General features: G+C 45.3%; 1 protein-coding gene across 1 annotated transcript in view; it reads left to right on the top strand.

Moving 5' to 3' along the window:
* The window catches only part of LOC112260573 (solute carrier family 22 member 23), a 73,690-nt gene that overhangs the window by 31,434 nt on the left and 17,025 nt on the right, over positions 1 to 25,231 (top strand). The window contains exons 4-5 of the mRNA XM_024435797.2: positions 17,351 to 17,519; positions 18,771 to 18,898. Coding sequence (XP_024291565.1) covers positions 17,351 to 17,519; positions 18,771 to 18,898 — 297 coding nt within the window. The remainder of the gene's footprint in view (positions 1 to 17,350; positions 17,520 to 18,770; positions 18,899 to 25,231) is intronic.

The following is a 25,231-nucleotide window of genomic DNA, read 5'->3' as shown; positions in this document are numbered from 1 at the left end:
ATTAAATGCAACAGGCCCTGTATGCCTCAAAAGGAATATAGTCAAGCTAGTATGACAATCATTAAGAGATACAAATAGCCAATTCTGGCGACCAATCTTCTTGCATTAATTTATTGAGGCAAGCAGATCAGAGATGTATATAACTAGAAATAGACCTACTAAATGATGAACGTATAGTCAAATAACTATTCTGTAAAATGAGGAATGCATTTAGTTAATTCAACAAATATAATTTTTAGTCACAAAATAATTAACACTCAAACAATTAGTGTACATGAAATACATGATACATTACAGACTACTCAGAGTAAATGACTGTCACCAATAGGCTATTACTTAAAGTGGTTATGTACACGTGTCTTCAGATCAGAATGATCTCCAAGAGAAAAAACTGTGCCTGTCTGATACACACAGGAGCTTGGTAGCAATTGCTCAAAGTATGAACAAATTCACTGTCCTTTTAACCAAATTCAAGGAGAAACACACATCCAACCTGAATGAACATTTCTTTGCACTTTGCTAGTAAAAACAAAAGACAGGAAAACACACCCAGATTCTAATCTATTCAGCAAGTCACCAGTCGTGAGTATCACCTTTTGTCATTCTTTCACTGCAGTAGCAATACGTGAAAATCCTTATAGAAATCTGTTGCAGCTCAAGTCAACTTCAAAATCCACAATGCACTCTACAGGCTGGCAGGCTGGCTGACTGGCTGGCTGGCTGGCTAATGTAACTACACACAATAATAACAAACTCAATATCAGCATGTGAAGTAGCAAGTCAGCTGTAAAATCGCCTAAACAAACTGCACTATCAATTTAAGAGTCTACAACCTCACCACACTCAACCTGCAGATCGATGTGCCTTGCAGAGTGGAGTCTGCCATTTGCAACGGCCATGCAACGGCACCATGCAACGGCACCATGGACTGAAAAGGCAGAAAATTCTGAGAAATGTGGTGGACCCTCTCGAAGTAGGAATATCGCAAAAATATGATCAATGGTTAATTCGAGAGAAGACAACCTCCCGCTAGGGCTGGGCGATATGGCCAAAATCTCATATCCCGATAACGATACATATCACGATATAGCACATTTTCTGTAAATTCTATTTATAAATAGTTTATATAAAATGACCACATGTAAAGGCCTATTTCTTATTACATTTTGAATTATACTCAACAAATAAAAAGGTACTTACTCATATTCAATTATTTATTTTATTTAGAACCTGTGCATATGTTCAATTAAGCATGTAACAAAATATAAAATGTATAAATGTATAAAATCTAAAAAGGGAAATAGAAAAAACTTCAACTATAGTTGCAAACAAAATAAATATAGGCCTAATATAAATAAATAAAAATTGGGGGGGGGGGGCCTTGTCTGTTTTGCATGTTATTTTGGCATTAATACGTGTCACATATCAATTTGCATTTGGTACCTTGGGTCGAGTGTTAGGACCAACTCACCAAACCCCCGTTTCACGACCGTGTAAATTGGGGCCATGTCTTTTCAGATGTAAGTTGTAACGGCAGCTGTTATCTCCTTCCATCTCCGTGATTCTTTGCCATACGGTGTGCCGCAGGAAAAAGCCTCTTGCAACGTCTGAGTCGGGGGTTTGTTTTGAGCACTTGACTGTACTTTTTGTGGGTCTCATCCGTAGACTCTCTCTGTACTGTTTCACATGATTCTTGCATAGGTGGTAAAATAGGTTAGTGGTGTTTGGGCCTGTTGTCAGGACCGGCTTGTGGCATATTTTGCAGTGAACGGTCTCCTGGTTCGTGTCAGAATTTTCATACCCAAACCACGTCCATGCGAACGAAGTTGCCCCTCTTAGGTACAAGCTTCGTGTCTCCGTGCTCTGTCTCTCTTCCATGTTTGTTTTTGTTGCAAATTTCCATTCACACGGCACGTGTGGAAGAACGCAAAGCTTCGTCGAATTGACAAAAAATATTGCCGTAAAGAGTGTGATTTGCGACGCAACAAAATAAATGATAGAAAAACATCTATCTTCACACGATACATATCGTCATAACGCCCAGCCCTACCTCACGCGTAATGACATTGGCCAGTATTGAAATCGGACATGTATGATAGATGTTTTCACGATCTAAACGTCTTATTCCTATTAACTCCCACTGTAGTGAGGGCTTTATAACATTGCTACGTCAAATTGGCTGAATTTCTGCCGGTTTGGCAAGAGCTCATGTATCACATGAAAACATGAAATGACCTCGAAATGACCTCGACCTAGACTAGTTACATTATATATACAAAAGTATGTGAATAGCCCTTCAAATTAGTGGATTTGGCTATTTCAGCCACACCTGTTGCTGACAGGTGTATAAAATTGAGCACACAGCCATGCAATCTCCATATACAAACATTGGCAGTAGAATGGCCTTACTGAAGAGCTCAGTGACTCTGGAGCAGTGGAAACATGTTCTGTGGAGTGATGAATCACGCTTCACCATTTGGCAGTCCAACGAACGAATCTGGGTCTTGCGAATGCCAGGAGAACGCCACCTGCCTCATAGTGCTAACCGTAAAGTTTGGTGGAGGAGGAATAATGGTCTGGGGCTGTTTTTATGGTTCAGGCTAGGCCACTTAGTTCCAGTGAAGAGAACTCTTAACGCTACAGCTTTCAATGACATTCTAGACCATTCTGTGCTTCCAACTTTGTGGCAACAGTTTGGGGAAGTCACTTTCCTGTTTCAGCATGACAATATCCCCATGCACAGTGAGGTCCACACAGAAATGCTTTTTTGAGGTCAGGTCAGTGTGGAAGAACTTCTCTGGCCTGCACAGATCCCTGATCTCAACCCCATCGAACACCTTTGGGATGAATTGCAATGCCAACTGTGAGCCAGGCCTAATCGCCCAACATCAGTGCCCGACCTCACTAATGCTCGTGGCCGTATAGAAGCAAGTCCCCACAGAAATGTTCCAACATCTAGTGGAAAGTCTTCCCAGAAGAGTGGAGGTCATTATAGCAGCAAAGGGGGGACCAACTCCATATTAATGCCCATGATTTTGGGCATCAAAATCACGATCAAGACTGAAACACATTAGTCTGACTGGAATGAATCAACTGATCACATACAGGTAGTATGTCTCATTTACTGTCAGCGATTCACAGTGATCAAGATACAACCCAGATAAAGAAACCTGCTAAATCCACCAAGACTAGATTAGTGGTAGGCATGTGACTGACAACAAAAACATGTTGTCAAATCTGGATAATCATACCCACACAGACTTGCGGCTCCTAGTACACAGGGCTGGGGCACTCCTAATTAACGGTCGGATGACATCATCAGCTCGACTAGCTCATCCCTCAACAAAGGCCCTGGGGCAAGGCAATACACACACACACAAACACACATACACACATAAGGCAGGCAGGGGCAAGACTTGGGAACACTACAGCCAGAGTGACATCAAGTAGCTTCTATTGAGACACTGTTCAACATTGTAGGATCACAAGAGCTCCCAACACAGTAAATGAAGCAACAAGCAGAGGCCTACTAACAGGGTTGATGTGATATGATTTCTGTGTTTGCTTGTCTTCTATGACTGTGTTGTCCAGGTTGTAGATATACAATATACTGAGATCTCTCTAATACACTATATACTTCTGTCATTAGACTAATGAATCAGAGCATGGTTGTCAACATTTACGATTCATTAAGTTAAAGGAATAAATTGTAGGCTACTAAAATGATCTGATGATCTAGCTAAAATGATCCAATTAAGACCGTCAGATGGAACGTAATGTATATAGTTCAGTAGTTGAATTCAATCGTATCACGGGCTGGAAGAGAAGTAATGGTCTCTATAAGTGGGGCAAAACATGATCTAACAATAACATATGCAGAGAGAACTAAATCTAGCTAGCTAGGCCTACCCTACCCCAGAGCACAATAACCCTGGCAAACACTGATCACAGACCACAATGACCTCTCTCTCACACACACACACACATACATCTAGCATGAGTCAGACCCAGCCGTGTGGGGAGCAAAACACTCCCTGGAAACAAGCTGATGAAAAACACAGCTCTGCATTTACACGCTAAGCTACAGACGTTAGCGTTAACGTGACCCTGGCTAAGCACTGGACCAATTCCTGATGCTACAGCACTAAAAACACTAACATACTGCAGTGACAGAACCCTGAGGTAAAAAAATAAAAGAATGGTGTATCAGATGATGCTTTAGGGGTCTGCTTTGCTTATCTGCTATGTAAATAGATAGATAGGACGGATGGATAGGTTGGATGTGGCAGTCTTAAAATGGCCTACTGCTGTAGAGTGGAGAGCACATCATGGGCATTGCAGGTAAATGCACAGCAAACCTTAACACAGATTGATAACATTAAATCATTAGCATACTAATGAGTCATTACATAGACAGATTGTGAGCTGTGATGCTTATATAATAGTCCCTCTGTAATCCCTCTCTCCCATCTGTCCCCTCGGTTTCTCTTTCCCTCTCACTCTCTCTCCCTGTCTCTCTCTCTCTCCCCATGTCTCTCTCTCTCCCCATGTCTCTCTCTCTCCCCATGTCTCTCTCTCTCTCATGTCTTTCTCTCTCCCCATGTTTCTCTCTCCCTTTGTCTCTCTCGCTCCCCATGTCTCTCTCTCTCCCCCCATGTTTCTCTCTCCCTTTGTCTCTCTCGCTCCCCATGTCTCTCTCTCTCTCCTTTGTCTCTCTCCCTTTGTCTCTCTCTCTCCCCATGTCTCTCTCTCTCTCCCCATGTCTCTCTCTCTCCCCATGTCTCTCTCTCTCCCCATGTCTCTCTCTCTCCCCATGTCTCTCTCTCTCCCCATGTCTTTCTCTCTCCCCATGTTTCTCTCTCCCTTTGTCTCTCTCGCTCCCCATGTCTCTCTCTCTCCCATGTCTTTCTCTCTCCCCATGTTTCTCTCTCCTTTGTCTCTCTCGCTCCCCATGTCTCTCTCTCCCTTTGTCTCTCTCGCTCCCCATGTTTCTCTCTCCCTTTGTCTCTCTCGCTCCCCATGTCTCTCTCTCCCTTTGTCTCTCTCGCTCCCCATGTTTCTCTCTCCCCATATTTCTCTCTCCCTTTGTCTCTCTCACTCCCCATGTCTTTCTCTCTCCCCATGTTTCTCACTCCCTTTGTCTCTCTCACTCCCCATGTCTCTCTCTCGCTCCCCATGTCTCTCTCTCTCTCCCCATGTTTCTCGCTCCCCATGTCTCGCTCTCTCTCCCCATGTTTCTCTCTCCCTTTATCTCTCTCGCTCCCCATGTCTCTCTCTCTCTCCCCTTGTCTCTCTCTCTCTCCCCTTGTCTCTCTTTGTCTCTCTCCCCCTTGTCTCTCTCTCTCTCCCCTTTGTCTCTCTCTCTCTCTCCCTTTGTCTCTCTCTCTCTCCCTTTGTCTCTCTCTCTCCCCATGTCTCTCTCTCTCTCCCCTTGTCTCTCTCTCTCCCCATGTCTCTCTCTCTCCCCATGTCTCTCCGCCTGTCTCGCTTTCTCCCTCTATCCCCCCTGTCCCCCTCTACCCGTCTATCTCTCTCCATCTCTCTGTCCCCATCCCTCTCTCTCCCCATACCCCTCTCTCACTGTACTCCTCTCTCTCCCTCTCTCCCTGTATCTCTCTCTATCCCCCCTGTCTCTCTCACTCTCTCTGCCCCAGTCTCTCTCTCCCCGTATCTCTCCCCCAGTCTCTCTCCTCTCTCACTATCCCTCACCAGTCCTGTCTCCCCTATTTCCCTGTCCCCACACTATCCCTCCCTCTGTACCCTCTCTTTGTAACGGTTCTCTTTTGAAGGAGAGTCGGACCAAAATGCGGCGTGTAGATTGCGATCCATGTTTAATCAACATACGTAAAACACGTGGAAATGTAACGAAAACCGAAACAGCCCTATCTGGTGAAAACACAGAGACAGGAACAATCACCCACAAACACACAGTGAAACCCAGACTACCTAAATATGGTTCCCAATCAGAGACAATGACTAACACCTGCCTCTGATTGAGAACCATATCAGGCCAGACATAGAAATAGACAAACTAGACATGAAACATAGAATGCCCACTCAGCTCACACCCTGACCAACCAAAACATAGAAATATACAAAGTAAACTATGGTCAGGGTGTGACACTCTTGCTTTCTCTCTCTCTCATGTCCCAGTCTGTCTGGATGGCAGTAGCATCAGGAGCAGTATTAGGTGTCGCCTCACATCAGCCCTGTCTGCCCCTGTAGTATGCCTGAACCCGACAAGCCAGCTTAGCGGAACAAACAGACGTTTACACAAACCTCTCCCCTTACCGCCTGCAAAAGAACTCATCAAAAGGCTGGCTGGCTGATTCTGGGGATATAGTTAAGGGTAGGAGAGGGAGGGGAGGTGGGGGGCTGGTTCTGTCCTTTTACTAACCATATCCTCAGTGTTTCCCCTACATATCAGTATTCCCATTGGCGGTGTGGTACAGTAGGGCCCCCCAAGCAGCATCCAGGGTTAGGGTTGCAAAATTCTGGTAACCTTCACAAAATTCCCAGGTTGTTCAGAAATCCCGGTTGGAAGATTCCCAGACACAGAAGGGAATAAGTAACAAATCTGTAATTGTCCAAACAGGATTTCTGGAAAACCTGGGAATTGTGGTAAAGTTAAAGTCATTTTGCAAGCCTATCCAGGGCCCAAACATACCATGTGAAATACTTTCAGGCCGGGAATAACAGGTGGAAGCTAGATGTAAGGGCCAACCCTACTTATGTAATGGTAGGGGGAATCACTGTCATACACACTCCAGAGCGTTTTGAGTCACTGTGTCTCTGTGTGACTAGAGGAGAACATGAGCCGCACAAAGAGTTTGTCAACGTCAAATCAGCTCTATGGTACAGCACTGGGTCCTGTGTCTAGGTAGAATGAAACCAGACGCGGTAGCTTACATGGTGGTTTACATGGGGAAATGTCACTTTGTTGACAGTGAACACCGCAGAGTTTTACCTGGATTACGGTCTCTCTCTTTAGACCGACGTGTGTGTGACCAACTAACAAAGTAAATCAGTCCACCGGGACTGTGATTACTTACTCACTGCCACACTTTGGGAAAAGGAGGAAGGGAAGAATGCCATTGATGTGTGAAATCACAGATTGCAAGGCAAGGTGATGTTACTACAATAACATATCTTTAATATACAGTCTCTCCCTTGCTCCACTGTTCTTCACAGGTTTCCTCCCAATTCGAGTCTCTTAACAGCAGTGCTGATATGAGAGTTTAGATGCCTGGCCTGTGAGGCTACCACGATTCCTTCCATTTTCCCTGAATGCTTGAACAGACTCTTTTTGTAAAGTCTAAAGATGCCTATACTATACATAGCAGTAGTATAGCTATAGTGATGTAGGGTTTGAATTACAATAAGACCAGCCTTATTAGCACCAGCATTAGTGGAGTTTTGACAATATACAGGGACTGGGAGACTAGTCAGGATTGAGGGAAAGATGAACAGAGCAAATTACAGAGAGATCCTTGATGAAAACCTGCTCTAGAGCTGTCAGGACATCAGACTGGGGCCAAGGTTTGTATTTGTATTTATTATTATGGATCCCTATTAATTCCTGCCAAGGCAGCAGCTACTCTTCCTGGGGTCCGGCAAAATTATGTCAGTTATACAATCTAAAAACATTACAATACATTCATTACAGAATTCACAACACATAGTTTGTGCCCTCGGGCCCATACTCCACTACCACAGATCTACAGCACAAAATCCATGTGTACGTGTGTGTATAGTGCGTATGTTATCATGTGTGTGTATGCATGTGTCTGTGCCTATGTTTGTGTTGTTTCACAGTCCCCCCTGTTCCATAATGCATAATTTACCTGATGTGGAATAGAGTTCCATGTAGTCATGGCTCTGTGGAACTGTGCGCCTCCCATAGTCTGTTCTGGACTTGGGAACTGTGATGAGAACTCCAGTGGCATGTCTTGTGGGGTATGCATGGGTGTCTGAGCTGTGTGCTAGTCATTTAAACAGACGTTCAACATGTCAATACCTCTCACAAATACAAGTAGTGCTGAAGTCAATCTCTCCTCTACTTTGAGCCAGGAGAGATTGACATGCATATTATTCATGTTTGCTCACTGTGTACATCCAAGGGCCAGACGTGCTGCCCTGTACTGAGCCAATTGCATCTCCAAGCCAATTACTCCAAGCAGTTTAGTCACCTCAACTTGCTCAATTTCCACATGATTTATTACAAGTTTTAGTTGAGGTTTAGGGTTTAGTGAATGATTTGTCCCAAATACAATGCTTTTAGTTTTTGAAACATTTGGGATTAATTTATTCCTTGCCACCCGTTCTGAAACTAACTGCAGCTCTTTGTTAAGTGTTGCAGTCATTTCAGTTGCTGTAGTAGCTGACATGTAAAGTGTTGAGTCATCCGCATACATAGACACTCTGGCTGATGAGGTAGTCGGGTGTGCTATTTACAGATAGGCTGTGTACAGGTACAGTGATCGGTAAGCTGCTCAGACAGCTGATGCTTAAAGTTAGTGAGGGAGATATAAGACTCCATCTTCAGAGATTTTTGCAATTCGTTCCAGTCATTGACAGCAGAGAACTGGAAGGAAAGGCGGTGACACAGCATGTGACCATAAGCATATCACTACTACCACCCCAACAATACGGACCAAAGGAAGTGTTGGCTTTGGGGATGACCAGGGCAATATACCTGCTGGAGCGCGTGCTATGGGTGGGTGTTGCTATGGTGACCAGTGAGCTGAGACAAGGCGGGGCTTTACCTAGCAAAGACTTACCTGGAGCCAGTGGGTTTGGCAACTGATACAGTATATAGTGAGGGTCAGCCAATGAGAGCAGACAGGTTGGAGGCTATTTTGTAAATGACATCGCCGAAGTCGAGGATCGGTAGGATACTCAGTTTTACGAGGGTATGTTTGGCGACATGAGTGAAGGATGCTTTGTTGCGAAATCGGAAGCCGATTCTAGATTTGATTTAATCTTTCATAATTTGGTCAGATATGCTTGGATGTGTAGTGTCAACGTTTGTTGCTGGCATGTCATTGCCTAAGTTTGCTACACTTGCCAATGAAAAAATAATTAAAGTAGTTGGCAATATCAGTCGGTTTTGTAATGAATGAGCCATCTGATTCAACGAATGATGGAGTTGAGTTTGCCTTTTTACTGTCATTCTTTGTCATTTATCTTTGTTTCATAGTGTAGTTTCTTCTTCTTTTTATTCACTTTAGGCACATGATTTCTTAATTTGCAGTATATTTGCCAATCGGTTGTGCAGCCAGACTTATTTGCCATTCCTTTTGTCTCATCCCTCTCAACCATACAATTTCATAAATGTGTCAAGTGCAATGTCTGTGTGCTCCTCATTACAGACCACGGACCAACAAATATTCTTTACATCAACAACATAGGAATCACTACAGAACGTATTGTATGACCTCTTATACACTATATTAGGCCCAGCCTTTGTAACTGTGGTTTTCCTAGCTATGGCTACTATATTGTGATCACTACAGTACATTTGATAGATCTGGATACTGCTTTCAAGCACAGCTTTGTAGCGTTAGTAAAGATGTGATCAATTCATGTTGATGATTTCATTCCTGTGCTGTTTGTAACCCCCCTGGTATGTTGACTGATATCCTGAACCAGGTTACATGCACTGGTTACAGTTTGTAGTTTTTTCTTGAGTGGGGAGCTTGATGAAAGCCAGTCAATATTTAAATCACCCAGAAAATATACGTCTCTCTTGATATCACATACATTAACATATCGTCTGAAATCCCCAAGGATTGGAAAGCTGCCGCAGTCATCCCCCTCTTCAAAGGGGGAGACACCCTGGACCCAAACTGTTACAGACCTATATCCATCCTGCCCTGCCTATCTAAGATCTTTGAAAGCCAAGTCAACAAACAGGTCACTGACCATCTCGAATCCCACCGTACCTTCTCCGCTGTGCAATCTGGTTTCCGAGCCGGTCACGGGTGCACCTCAGCCACGCTCAAGGTACTAAACGATATCATAACCGCCATTGATAAAAGACAGTACTGTGCAGTCGTCTTCATCGACCTTGCCAAGGCTTTCGACTCTGTCAATCACCATATTCTTATCGGCAGACTCAGTAGCCTCGGTTTTTCTGATGACTGCCTTGCCTGGTTCACCAACTACTTTGCAGACAGAGTTCAGTGTGTCAAATCGGAGGGCATGCTGTCCGGTCCTCTGGAAGTCTCTATGGGGGTGCCACAGGGTTCAATTCTCGGGCCGACTCTTTTCTCTGTATATATCAATGATGTTGCTCTTGCTGCGGGCGATTCCCTGATCCACCTCTACGCAGACGACACCATTCTGTATACTTCCGGCCCGTCCTTGGACACTGTGCTATCTAACCTCCAAACAAGCTTCAATGCCATACAACACTCCTTCCGTGGCCTCCAACTGCTCTTAAACGCTAGTAAAATCAAATGCATGCTTTTCAACCGTTCGCTGCCTGCACCCGCACACCCGACTAGCATCACCACCCTGGATTGTTCCGACCTAGAATATGTGGACATCTGTAAGTACCTAGGTGTCAGGCTAGACTGTAAACTCTCCTTCCAGACTCATATCAAACATCTCCAATCTAAAATCAAATCTAGAGTCGGCTTTCTATTCCGCAAAAAAAAAGCCTCCTTCACTCACGCCGCCAAACTTACCCTAGTACAACTGACTATCCTACCGATCCTCGACTTCGGCGATGTCATCTACAAAATGGCTTCCAATACTCTACTCAGCAAACTGGATGCAGTTTATCACAGTGCCATCCGTTTTGTCACTAAAGCACCTTATACCACCCACCACTGCGACCTGTATGCTCTCGTCGGCTGGCCCTCGCTACATATTCGTCGCCAGACCCACTGGCTCCAGGTCATCTACAAGTCCATGCTAGGTAAAGCTCCACCTTATCTCAGTTCACTGGTCACGATGGCAACACCCACCTGTAGCACGCGCTCCAGCAGGTGTATCTCACTGATCATTCCTAAAGCCAACACCTCATTTGGCCGCCTTTCGCTCCAGTTCTCTGCTGCCTGTGACTGGAACGAATTGCAAAAATCGCTGAAGTTGGAGACTTATCTCCCTCACCAACTTCAAACATCTGCTATCTGAGCAGCTAACCGATCGCTGCAGCTGTACATAGTCTATGGGTAAATAGCCCACCCAATTTTGCATCCATCCAATGTGCAAAATTGATAGAGACATACCCCAAGCGACTTACAGCTGTAATCGCAGCAAAAGGTGGCGCTACAAAGTATTAACTTAAGGGGGCTGAATAATTTTGCACGCCCAATTTTTCAGTTTTTGATTTGTTAAAAAAGTTTGAAATATCCAATAAATGTCGTTCCACTTCATGATTGTGTCCCACTTGTTGTTGATTCTTCACAAAAAAATACAGTTTTATATCTTTATGTTTGAAGCCTGAAATGTGGCAAAAGGTCGCAAAGTTCAAGGGGGCCGAATACTTTCGCAAGGCACTGTAAAATAAAAATAAATTAAAAAATTAACAAGCATTCCAACAGCGACCCTAAGCGCACAGCCAAGACAACCCAGGAGTGGCTTCGGGACAAGTCTCTAAAGGTCCTTGAGAGCCCAGCCAGAGTCCAGACTTGAACCCGAAGGAACATCTCTGGAGAGTCCTGATAATAGCTGAGCAGCAATGCTCCCCATCCAACCTGACAGCTTGAGAGGATCTGCAGAGAAGAGTGAGAGAAACTCCCTAAATACAAGTGTGCCAGGCTTATAGCGTCACACCCAATAAGATTTAAGACTGTAATCGCTGCCAAAGGTGCTTCAACAAAGTGCTGAGTAAAGGGTCTGAATACTTATGTAAATGTCATGTTTCGATTTTTTTACTTAATAATACATTTGAAAACATTTCTGAAAACCTGTTTTTGCGTTGTCATTATGGGGTATTGTGTGTAGATTGATGAGAAAAACAACAACTATTTAATAAATTTTACAGTAAGGTTGTAAAATAACAAAATGTGGAAATAGTCAAGGGGTTTGAATACTTTGAGAATGCACTGTATATTGTGATTCTCACGATTCTGTATCTATTGTGTTTTAATACTGTGATTTTATTGCGTTTTGATGATCCAAACATATTGCTCACTATATGTCTGCTGCAGGGAAAAGAGAGAGCATGAAAACATTTGTTTTGATCAGTCAAATATTCATATAATATATAATATCGACCAAAGATAATATTGCGATATGTAACTGAATCCATTTTCCCCCATCACATGTACATCATCGACATTGCTATACATTTAGCACAGAGACATTGATATACATTTAGCACAGAGACATTGATATACATTTAGCACAGAGACATTGATATACATTTAGCACAGAGACATTGATATACATTGATATACATTTAGCACAGAGACATTGATATACATTTAGCACAGAGACAATGCTATGCATTTAGCACAGAGACAATGCTATGCATTTAGCACAGAGACAATGCTATGCATTTAGCACAGAGACAATGCTATGCATTTAGCACAGAGACAATGCTATGCATTTAGCACAGAGACATTGTTATACATTTAGCACAGAGACAATGCTATGCATTTAGCACAGAGACATTGTTATACGTCTAGCACAGACACATGGATATACATTTAGCACAGAGACATGGCTATACATTTAGCACAGACACATGGATATACATTTAGCACAGACACATTGACATTTAGCACAGAGATGTTGCTATACATTTAGCACAGACACATGGATATACATTTATCACAGAGACATTGCTATACATTTAGCATTGCACATAGAAACGGCAGAGATACTGTATGAAATGAAAAACAGGAAAACACTAATCAACTCTAAAGACTACATAGCTGTAATAGGTCATATCCGTAGCCTCTCTTCCATGTGAGCCAGTGGGAAGCGTACCCCCTGTTTTCCCTGCTCTATCCTGGTCTGTTTCCCCTCTGGTGGTGGGGGAGTAAAGCTGGTTCATTCAGACAGGATTTGGCCCAGTTCTGTTTCCCTTCCTGCTGCAATACATAGGACTGAACTAAGTCCATGCTTCACCAGTCTTGGATCCTTCAAGCTTCAATATCAGTTTATCTTTCTCTCTGTCTACCTGTCTACGTTTTAATTGATTGTCAATGGGTCTTTATCTGGGTGGATGTATCACTCAGGCCTGTTCACATTAGCAGACACTGTCCATCTCTCTGCTATAGAGAAGAGCTTTTCATTTCCCCTCATCCAGTATGGATATGGCTTCCTGTGGACACCAGCCACAGCCTGCTGCACTCTGCTCAGTCACCCTCAGGACCTAGGATCAGTTAGAGACCTATAATGAAGGCATGTTGGACACAGGCTTAACTAAACACGGATCACCTAGTCAAATCAAATCACATTTATTTATAAAGCCCCTTTTACATCAGCCGACGTCACAAAGTCCTATACAGAAACCCAGCCTAAAACCCCAAACAGCAAGCAATGCAGATGTAGAAGCACTACAGACAAATGACTGCTGAGATCAGCCCTATTTCTCAGAGAGACAGAGAATGATGTCTAGGCGGAAGAAATTGAGGAGTTTCTCCAATGAGAGGAGAGGAGGGAATCTATGACTGGGTGGGTGATTCACAGAATTCCTTCTCTCCCAGAATCCTGTCCTACCCCACTCCCTCACTTACTGTGTCTAGATATATGAGATAAGATGCACACTCAGTGCTTCCTCTGAGCAGGGTAAAGTTCACTTTTGTGCTGAGTGTACATTCCCCGGCTGCTAGGCAAACTTCCTTTCCTTCCTCCCCTATATCCCTCCATCCCTATCTCTCACCCCTTGCCCCCATCCACTCCTGGGGGTCTATAGCCCTCCCTATCAGAAGTCCCAGTGCGGTGGATGGATGGGGACCTTTTTTCCATAGCTTGATACTGTAGTAGGCCAATTTTGCAGACACAGTGTTATTCAAATAACTCACACTTTCACAACATGAGATAACAACACCCTTTGGATAAGTGTAATTTACCCACTGTCCAAAGCAACAGAGCAGGACCGCATAGCATCAGACTGCATTGTGCCTCTTTTTCCTTCTCATGGTGTAGGGAGTCAACGGTACACCTAATCCGTCGACTGTTTGGACCAGGTTGATGACTGTGGTTTTGTTGGTGCTATTTTGTCATTATTTGTGTTTGTGTAACACTGACTGGATGTATTTTATGTCTGTCTGGGGTCTCATCTGGGACTAGTAGAGCTGGGGTGTAATCACTAATACAAACAATTTTGTGACAAAAACTAGCGTTTCTATTGGATAGGTTCAGCAAACAGAGGGACCTACCTACCAGAGGGACCTACCTGAGTCTGTCCAATAGAAATGCACATTTTTGTCGCAAAAGTAGCAAAACTCGTTTTGCAACTGTTTCTAGTAATGATTAAACCGCAGATACATCCTTTTTGCGTTGATAGTAATGTCTGTTTTTAGTACAGAGACACAAGCAAACTTACATGTGCGTGCACACTCACACACATTCATCCACGTTCAGCAGGCAAAGTTCTAAGTTGCAAATATTGTCATGACATTTTGGAAGTAGGGATCAACGTAGTATTACTGTAAAGTTGTTACCTAAACATGCCTCTATTCCTCAGAGGCCTTGGACCCATAGCCTATTGATCCTTACAGTTAAGTTTAAGATAAGGTATTGATCAATGAGTGTGGCCTCACTTAAAGTCCACAAAGAATGAGATAGGCCTACTACACACACACATGCACTCAGGCGTGCGCACACACAAACACGCACACACATACACGCAGTCTTACTCAACTAACCTTGTGGGGACACAAAATCCTATTTTCCCTAATCCCTAACTTTAACCCTTACGCTAACTCTAACTCTAACCCCCTAACCTAACCCTAACCTTAACCCTAACCCTTCTTTGTTGACTTCTGGTCCCCAGAGGCATAGATAAACACATCCACACAGTCACTCTTCAGTCTCAACCTTTCTGGATATTGAGCACATGGTTGCACACACATTATTCCATTTGTACAATCTCTTTAAGAAAAAAACAGGAAGCAGTATTCTGAGTCTTATTATCTACAATCTTTTTAAGAATTATCATTATAGCTGTACAGTGTAATATGTCTACCACCACATCTTTACTGTATTTAGAAGGAGCGGGCCCTGGAGCTGTTTACTGGCTGGGAACACACAAACCCAGTGGCCGGGAGCAGGGGGGGGGGGCACGGGGTGACGACATGGCATGGGGCCATGAGGAGATCATGTGACTGCCGGGGAAAGGTCAGTGTGGTGTGTTACCCACTGGTCACAGGGAAACAACATCACTGTGGGCCCCTAGTGGTCAAATACTGTAATGTTCTCAGTACAATGGAACCTCTTTGACTCACTGGACATTATGTTCTTGAAGTTGCATGTTCCATTCCAGAATCCACACTGTGTTGGATTGATGAACAGAGGCTGCAAACCAGAGGCTTTTGGCAGATCATGGCTTTTGATGGTTAGGCTACTCCTTGGTACCAATGCTGTCCAGAACCATGGCTTTAGATAAGTCTTGTCAGTTGTCATCATGTGGCATGTGTGTTAACAAAGTCCTGTTTTAGTGCATTTGGTCACTCCTGTTTGGTCACTCCTTTTTGGTCACCCGTGGGTCACCTCAGTATCACCCCTGTGCCATTGTGGCCTTCTGTGCCATTGTGGCCTTTTGTGTGTGACATCACCGGAGCGCTGGGATTTGTGTCAGCAGGCAGGGCAGGACCTGGGCTGATGGTTGGAGGTTGGGGCCGGTGCAGGGCAGTGTGGGACTGCTGATCAGGAGGGATGTGGAGGATTAGGGTCAGCTGGAGTAAGGAGCTCACAAAACATTCTACAGAAGTACTATAAGTACATTCATATGTTCGATTCACACACTCACAAAACCACATAACACCAACCCATGCTATTCCCAGTGACCCATGACTTTACTCACAAAACTCCCACAGAGAATCAGGATGAGGTTACTCCAAACCCAACACTCCCTCTCCCCTCTCCCCTCCCACCTTGACCCCCTCTCATCTCTCATCTCTCCCCTCCTAACCCTCTCCCCTCTCCTCCCTACTCTCCCACACATCTCCCCTCTCCTCTTCCCCTCTACTCCTCCTCTTCAGTCTTAGCTCTGTCGTTCCAGCTGCGTTACTGTCACAGTGTCATGGTGAGGTTACACCAAACCCAACACTCCTTCTCCTCTCTTCCCTCTCTCTCACCACTCTCCGCTCTCCTCCTCCTCCTCAGTCTTAGCTCTGTCGTTCCAGCTGTGTTACTGTCCCGTGAACACAGAGCATTATTCATACTAGCTAGGAGGGGGGAAGATGCTAATTGAAATTCCTGCCTTTTCCTCGGGGGTGGAGTTACAGCCTGCTGACAGTGTATTATGCCGGGCCTGTCACCTCGAAAGACCCAGTTGGAGCTGAGAAAAAAAAAAAACACGAGTAAAAATAAAAATATGAGGAGATATAAAGTGATGAGTGGAAGACAAAAGACTGAGAAAGACAAGGGAAGGAAAGGGAACAGTTGTTGCAGTACAGTACCACTCACCAGCTTCATAAGATTGATATAGCCTATTTTATGCTATACTATGCTACCGCAGTGTCTAGCTTGCTAAGGGACTGAGTTCTGTGTGTTTCTGCCGGCTAGCGTGGTGGTGGCATGCATGCTAATGTCTGTATAAATGAATTAAAGACTTTCTGAAAGTGACTGGGAAGAAATTTGTAGGAGACCCTCATTACTTCACTGCAATAGGTTTGGTTCAGTCGGATCAGGACAGGGACTGTGTTGTGTCCTAGCCATGGAAGAGTCAGTGCTCTTCAGCTAAAATAGACTAATAGACCCATATTCTCTGCATGAGAATGCAGGTTTATGCAGTAGCATCAGTCATACATTTAGAATCAGTTCTAGACAAGGTAATTCTGCCCCTGAACAGGCAGTTAACCCACTGTTCCTACGCCGCCATTGAAAATAAGAATTTGTTCTTAACTGACTTGCCTAGTTAAATAAAGGTACATTTAAAAATAAAATGTGACAATGATGTTCACAATACTGGAGTGGCATCGGTATCAGGATAACTCGTCTCCTTCCCAGGGATGGAGCTATGTATTGGAACTGTAGTGTCGACCCCTCTCCCTTCTGTCCACTCTCTCTGTCAAGTCGTATGTGTGGGAGTGTCATTGTTGACCTTGTGTTCCCTCTGCACCCTCTCTATCATAGATGGAACTGTGTCTGTGGTCAGAGTATGTGTGTCTATTTGTATTGTGGGTCCATGTAAGCTAACCTCTCTCTCCTCTCTCTCTACCAGGGATTGAGCTGTGCCTACCAGCCTGGCGTTTCTCCATGACCATGGTTGCCAGCTTCGTGGTGCTGGGCGGGCAGCTCCTGATGCCAGGGATGGCATACGTCTGTCGAGACTGGCAGGTTCTGCAGGCTGTCATCATCTGCCCGCTTCTCCTCATGCTGGCTTATATCTGGTGAGGACAACAGCTACTTTACTCCCATCTCTGGCAAAGTGCAAAACTGTTCTAGGACCAGGCTATACTTCAACACCTGCTACAATTTAGCAGCTCAGTGTTGATATATTTAGCTATTTATTATATGCATACAGGTGATCCCATTTAGATAGAAAATACTGATTTAATTCACTTGATTAGGTGCTACTCCCAATTATCTTACACTACAGTTCATGATTGGTTTCTGCTTTATGTTAATGTAGGTTCTATTTATCCAATGCTCATATTATGTTTGTTTTCTTCCTCTTTATTTCACCTTTATTTAACCAGGTAGGCAAGTTGAGAACAAGTTGTCATTTACAACTGCGACCTGGCCAAGATAAAGCAAAGCAGTTCGACACATACAACGACACAGAGTTACACATGGAGTAAAACAAACATACAGTCAATAATACAGTAGAAAAATAAGTCTATATACAATGTGAGCAAATGAGGTGTGATAAGGGAGGTAAAGGCAAAAAAGGCCATGGTGGCGAAATAAATACAATATAGCAAGTAAAACACTGTATGTATGAAATTAGTATGGGGCCAGCGGGACATGGGAGCACACGGAAGTGAAATATTATCTGTGTAGTTCCCCAGACACTGGAGGTTAATCAGATATGCATAGAATCAGAGGGAAGCTTCTTGGGTTTTTCCAGCTGTGTTTCCCTCTTATTTAGGGATACCTAATCTCCTATCATCTTTATAGCTTAAGAGCCTTCAAAGGACCTCTACTGTACATGTTAATACAGCTGGTCTTTTTAAAGCCTGGGTAATAAATAATAATGAATGAACCATCATTTACCCTGTATTCACACTGTATACCTGACTGCTGGGAAAGCTGCCAACAGATCAAGGGGAAGAAACCTATGGGTTTTTACTTCATCCTTGAGAATCACAGCTCTTGTCATTTTCATTCCTTTCAAATTGCACACGTTAACAAAGGACTTGATATCCACAAGTTATGAAAGCATTTTAAAGGCAGATTCAATCCGAGTTTCAATCCGCTAGAAAGCAATCATGGATATACACATACACACACATATGCACATGGCCACACACACTTTTCAGACTCAGGGATTCCCACAGAGCCTGAGGAGGAGAATGATGTATTGAGATTCCTATCAGCCTCTCGTTAAATCCCAGTGAAAAAAATAGGTACTAATTTCATTTTGATTCAGCGGTTCATATTTTATTGAGGAGAGAGTGTTCTGTCTTGTCTCCATGCAGGATCTTTCCCGAGTCTCTGCGGTGGCTGCTGGCCACTCAACAGTACGGCCGCTCCAAGTGGATCATGGGACACATCATCAAGAAGAACCAGGTCAACCCCGAGCTGGACACTGACCACATCCTTACAGGTAGAGATCACTATTGTAATTATTACTGTAATTAACACTATCTAATTAGCCCAAGTGTTTTGTCTTTGGTTTGGATTCATTTCTTTCCTCTGCTATGGGTTTAATGTTGTTATTTGGAAGTGAAATGTTTGTTGATCCCTGAAGTGAAAGGTTCTTCTTAGACAATATCTCTAGCAAGGACAGTTAGGATAGTCTCTAGTTCCTTTTCATTATTTTCACTATCTATTAACTTTGAATACTTTGAACAAAACTCTGGCTGTGTTTACACAGGCAGCCCAATTCAGATCTATTTTTTCACTAATTGGTCATTTAACCAATCAGATCAGCTCTGAAAAAGATATTGTGTGAAAACATCTGATGTAATTGGTCAAAGACAAATTAGTGGAAAAAATATCACAATTGGCCAGCCTGTGTAAACGCAGCCATAAGCATACAGTATAATAATGCCAATGTTAGATTCTCTCTGAGACAGAAAGGTCTGGTCAGGCTCAGTAGAGTGTAGGTCCCTGTTGTTCAGTCAACAGTCTATATGGATTATCTTGACTGACGAGGGAGATCCCCTTCCTTCCTCTCTGCCTGGTTACCATAGTAACAGCCCTCTCTCCTGGGGGTGGAGGTATATCTTCGGCAGGGTAGTAAACCTACACCGTGACATCATGGACCCGACCCTCCAGACCCTAATTCATTTTATTACCTGTGTTGGGGAGTAGTGAACTAGAAGTAGTTCAACTAGTAATGTAACTACATTTTGCAGTAGCTTGGTGGAACAAATTCTAATCCAGTAGTGTTTTCAGTAGTTACTTATAATCAGTTCTGCCTAATTCTCACTTCAAACATTGTGTTTAATAGGATAAATATACATTCAGTTAACATCTGACTCCAGAGTGATCTGTTCTTGCAATGTGTATTCTATGACATTTCAGATTTAGATAGGATAATTTATCACAAAGTAGTTTGGATGTTGTGAACTACTTTTTCTAAGTAACTTTAGTTAAGTAAACTATATTTTTCTTAAGGGTAGCTTTCTTCCAGTGTGAAGTATTGGTAGCTTGGTAAACTATATTTTCAGAGTCGTTTCCCCAACACGGTTTATTAGGGCCTTTAGAGGGAGCGGGGCAGAAGGAGAAAGGGAGAGGCATCGCTCATAGACAACAGATGGGACCAGGTCAATCCCTTTGACCTCTACCTTAGTGTCTGGATAATGGATAAGTATAGCCAGGCCAGATTCCTGCAGTTTGGACAAGAGATGACTGGATGCTTCTCATGAAATCAGTTTTAAAATGTCTGTAGCAAATTGAGTTACAAAAGCATGATGCATCATTCTGAGGACTAAGATGTCTAGTTTTTGGGAACGTGTCTTATTTTAAATACATTTTACATTTCCGCTTGAATTTTCTCCATTTTCACTGTAATCCTCGTTACCAAAATGTGTCCAGATACAATTATCGGGTCATAAAAATTTTTTGAGAAAAAAGTTTGTCCATAAATCATAAGAATGGTATACTAATTAAAATTTACATTAAACTATAATATATATTACGTACATACAGTGTCTGTGGACATCTCATTACCGTGACACTTTTTCAAGTTCCTGTAAAAGCTCAAAAAAAAGCTTCAGTTTTTAAATAAAGTTTTATTCACCAATGATGCATCATCTAGAGGATAAGTCCTGAGATGAGCACAAGTCAAGTTAATGTATTTGCTTATATGCCTTCAGAATGAGGTTCTTATTCTCAAACACCCCCTTTACTGCACTTGGCCTTCTCATTACCAAAAATGCTAAAGAGCTCAAATTGGGAAAAGTCTGATTTAATTTGATAATAGTTCTATAATTTCGGACCGTATCCCTACCACTCCACGAGATACTGAAGGCCCCTCGCCCGACGCATCGAATCCAGTATGGTGCAAATGGTGTATACCAGGGCCCCCTCGATGTCCAGAGGGGGCGGAGGAACCTCCCGCACCAGACTCCTGGAGCGGGCCAGCCATCACCGGCCTGAGGAGAGACACATGGAACAAGGGGTTAATACGGTAATCGGGGTGAAGCTGTAACCTATAACAAACCTTGTTCACTCTCCTCAGGACTTTAAATGGCCCCACAAACCACGGACCCAGCTTCCGGCAGGGCAGGCGGAGGGGCAGGTTTCAGGTCGAGAGCCAGTGTGAACACCGGGGCCTCACTGCGGTGACGGTCTGCGTTCTTTTTTTGGCGCAGTACAGCCCGCTGAAGGTGAACCACCGCAGGAGCCTCGGTCTCACTCTGATGCCAAGGCGCCAGAACCAGCTGGTACCGCAGTACGCACTGGAAGGGAGAGGGGTTAGTGGAGGAGTGGCGAAGCAAGTTCTGTGCCATCTCGGCCCAGGGCACGAACTCTGCCCACTCCCCTGGCTAGTCCTGGCAATAAGACCGCAGAAACCTGCCCACATCCTGGTTTACTCTCTCCACCTGCCCATTACTCTCTGGGTGAAACCCCGAAGTAAGGCTGATCGAGACCCCCAGACGTTCCATGAACGCCTTCCAGACCCTAGACGTGAACTGGGGACCTCGATCAGACACTATATCCTCAGGCACCCCGTAGTGCCGGAAGACGTGCGTAAACAAGGCCTCCGCAGTCTGTAGGGCCGTAGGGAGACTGGGCAGAGGGAGGAGACGATAGAACTTAGAGAACCGATCCACAACGACCGGGATTGCGGTGTTACCCCGTGAGGGGGGAGATCGGTAAGAAAACCCACCGACAGGTGCGACCAAGGCCGCTGTGGAATGGGTAAGGGGTGTAGCTTCCCTCTGGGCAGGTGCCTAGGAGCCTTACACTGGGCGCACACCAAGCAGGAGGAAACATAAACCATCACGTCCTTAGCTAAGGTAGGCCACCAGTACCTCCCGCTCAAACAGCGCTGTCTGACCGATCCCAGGATGACCAGAGGGTGACGTGTTGGCCCAATAGATCAACTGGTCACTGACAGCAGACGGGACGTACAGACACCCAGCAGGACACTGGACGGGAGCGGGCTCTGCACGTAACGCCTGCTCAATGTCTGCGTCCAGCTCCCACACTACCGGCGCCACCAAGCAGGAGGCTGGGAGTATGGGAGTGGGATCCATGGGCCGATCCTCTGTGTCATACAGCCGGGACAATGTGTCTGCCTTCACTCTGGGAGCCTGGTCTGTAGGAAAGGGTGAACACAAAATGGGTGAAAAACATGGCCCACCTTTCCTGGCGAGGGTTCAGTCTCCTCGCTGCCCGGATGTACTCCAGATTGCGGTGGTCAGTCCAAATGAGAAAAGGGTGTTTAACCCCCTCAAGCCAATGTCTCCACGCCCTCAGAGCCCTTACGACAGCCAACGGCTGAGCTTCTTCTAGAAGAAGGCACAGGGGCGGAGCTTCGGTGGCGTACCCGAGCACTGAGAGAGCACAGCTCCTATCCCAGCCTTGGACGCATCCACCTCCACTATGAACGCCAATGAGGGATCCGGATGGGCCAGCACAGGAGCCGAGGTAAACAGAGCCCTCAGGTGACCAAAAGCCCTGTCTGCCTCAGCCGACCACTGCAAACTCACCAGGCCCCCCTTCAGCAGTGACGTAATGGGAGCCGCTACCTGACCAAAACCCCAGATAAACCTCCGATAGTAATTGGCAAACCCAATAAACCGCTGCACCTCCTTTACCGTGGTGGGAGTCGGCCAAATACGCACAGCTACAATGCGGTCACTCTTCATCTCCACCCCTGAGTTGGAAATGCGGTACCCTAGGAAGGAGACGGACTGCTGGAAAACAGGCACTTCTCAGCCTTGACGTACAGGTCATGTTCCAACAATCGTCCAAGCACCCTGCGCACCAGGGACACATGCTCGGCGCGTGTAGCGGAGTATATCAGAATGTCATCAATATACACCTCTACACCCTGCCCGTGCACGTCCCTGGAAATCTCGTCTACAAAGGCTTGGAAGACTAATGGAGCATTCATCAACCCGTACGGCATGACGAGGTACTCATTATGCCCTGAGGTGGTACGGAATGCCATCTTCCACTCGTTTCCCTCCCGGATACGCACCAGGTTGTAAGCGCTCCTGAGATCTAGTTTGGTGAATAAGCGCACACCGTGCATTGACTCAATCGCTGTGGCGATGAGAGGTAGCGGGTAACTATACCTCACCATGATCTGATTTAGACCTCGATAGTCAATACACGGGTGCAGACCTCCATCCTTCTTCTTCACAAAAATGAAACTCGAGGAGGCGGGTGACGTGGAGGACCGAATGTACCCCTGACGCAGGGATTCGGAGACATATGTTTCCATAGCCACTGTCTCCGCTTGTGACAGAAGATACACGTGACTCCTGGGAAGTGCAGAGTCTACCAGGAGATTTATCACACAATCCCCTTGTCGATGGGGTGGTAATTGAGTCGCCTTCTTCTTAGAGAAGGCGAGAGCCAAATCGGCATATTCAGGGGGAATGCACACGGTGGTGGCGTGGTCTGGACTTTCCACCGTGGTAACACCAACAGAAACCCCTAAACACCTCCCTGTGCACTCTCACGACCACCCCGTGAGAGCCCTCTGTGGCCAAGAAACAGTGGGGTCATGACAAGCTAACCAGGGTAGGCACAGCACCACGGGAAACGCAGGAGAGTCTATGAGGAAGAGACTAATTCTCTCCTTGTGACCCCCCGGCGTCACCATACCCAGAGGAGCGGTGGCCTCCCTAATCAACCCTGACCCTCCCTAATCAACCCTGAAGGGCACAGCCACGGAAAGAATGGGGATTCCTAAACTATGGGCGAACGATCTATCAATAAAATTCCCAGACGCGCCTGAATTGACGAGCGTCTTATGCTGGGAATGCGGGGAAAACTCAGGAAGAGTGACATACAAAAACATATGTACAACAGAGGGCTCTGGGTGAGAATGGTGCCGTCTCATCTGGGGTGACGCCAGAGCGCCCCGCCTGCTGCCCTGGTACCCAGAGGAACCAACCCGGCACCAACCGTGCCCTCAGATGGTGCATGGAACCCCCTCCGGTCTCCCTGCACACCGCTCCTCCCAGCTCCATTGGTATTGGAGAGGGGGTGCGGGTGATGGAACCAACAGACCAGCTAGTCGAATGTGAGGGTGGTGTCTCTGCAGGCCAACTCCCGACTGACATCCTTGCACAGACTGCAGCGATAATGGTCAATCAGGGCCCTGTCGTTCCATCCCTCGCCGGCAGCCAGGGTCCGAAACTCCAGGGCGAACTCCTCGGCGCTCCTCGTCCCCTGCCTCAGATGGAAGAGGCATACACCCGCCTCTCAACCCTCGGGCGGGTGGTCGAAGTCTGTCTGGAAGCGGCGGGTGAACTCCTGAAACTGTTACAACGCCGCATCTCCCTCTCTCCACACGGCGTTGGCCCACTCCAGGGCTTTCCCGGTGAGGCACGAGACGAGGACGGACACCCTCTCACGGCCCCGAAGGAGCCGGGTGGACGGTTGCCAGGTATAAGTCTAGCTGCAACAGGAACCCCTGGCAGTTCGCAGCTGTCCCATCATATTCCTGGGGAAGGGAGAGACAAATCCCACTGGGACCAGGAGAACGGGGGACGAATATTGGAGACCCCGGTTGTGCTGATGGAGGTGCTGGTAGAACTCCTTGTTTCTCCCAGCGGTCCATTGTCTGAACAATGTGGTCCATGGCGGTGCCAAGACGGTGGAGCATTGCTGCGTGCTCCCGGACGCGCTCCTCCACCCCTATACCCGGGGTACCTGCTCCTGCTGACTCCATAAGTTGGTCCGGAATTCTGTAAGGGGTGCGTGCTGGCGACAGAGAAGTCAGGCGCAGGAGAGCAAAAACTGTGTTTACAACGGAGCAGCTTAATAACAAAAAAACACCGGAAATCAGAACAAACAATCAATGGGTACAAAACCCGTGGCACACCAGAATAAATGTGCACATGCACTTACAGTAAACAATTCCATCGCCCGAACGTCGCCCGAACAAGGAGCGGAACCAACTTCGGGAGAAGTCGTGACAATTTGTTTATTACATTTTTGTACTTTGACGGTAACGATACTTTTGAAAAAATGTTGGTCAAATGTACAATAAAAAACAATAATAAATACAAAATAGATAAGTACAGATCCTAATATCAGTGATTCAAGAGAACATTTTGTGAAAAATGACACTTGAGAATTGTTTGTTTCTTTGGACAGTTTCGTGAGAATGACTTAACTATGTTAACTAAATGTGTATAGTATAACCTCTGTCAACAACATTGTTGGGTCATTCTCACGAAACTGTCCAAAGAAACAAACCATTCTCAAGTGTCTAATAATACTGAATTTGTAATGTTTGAGTATC

This window comes from Oncorhynchus tshawytscha, linkage group LG10 (assembly GCF_018296145.1).
Source record: "Oncorhynchus tshawytscha isolate Ot180627B linkage group LG10, Otsh_v2.0, whole genome shotgun sequence".
NCBI lineage: Eukaryota > Metazoa > Chordata > Actinopteri > Salmoniformes > Salmonidae > Oncorhynchus > Oncorhynchus tshawytscha.
This window is presented reverse-complemented; position numbering and strand designations above follow the sequence as displayed.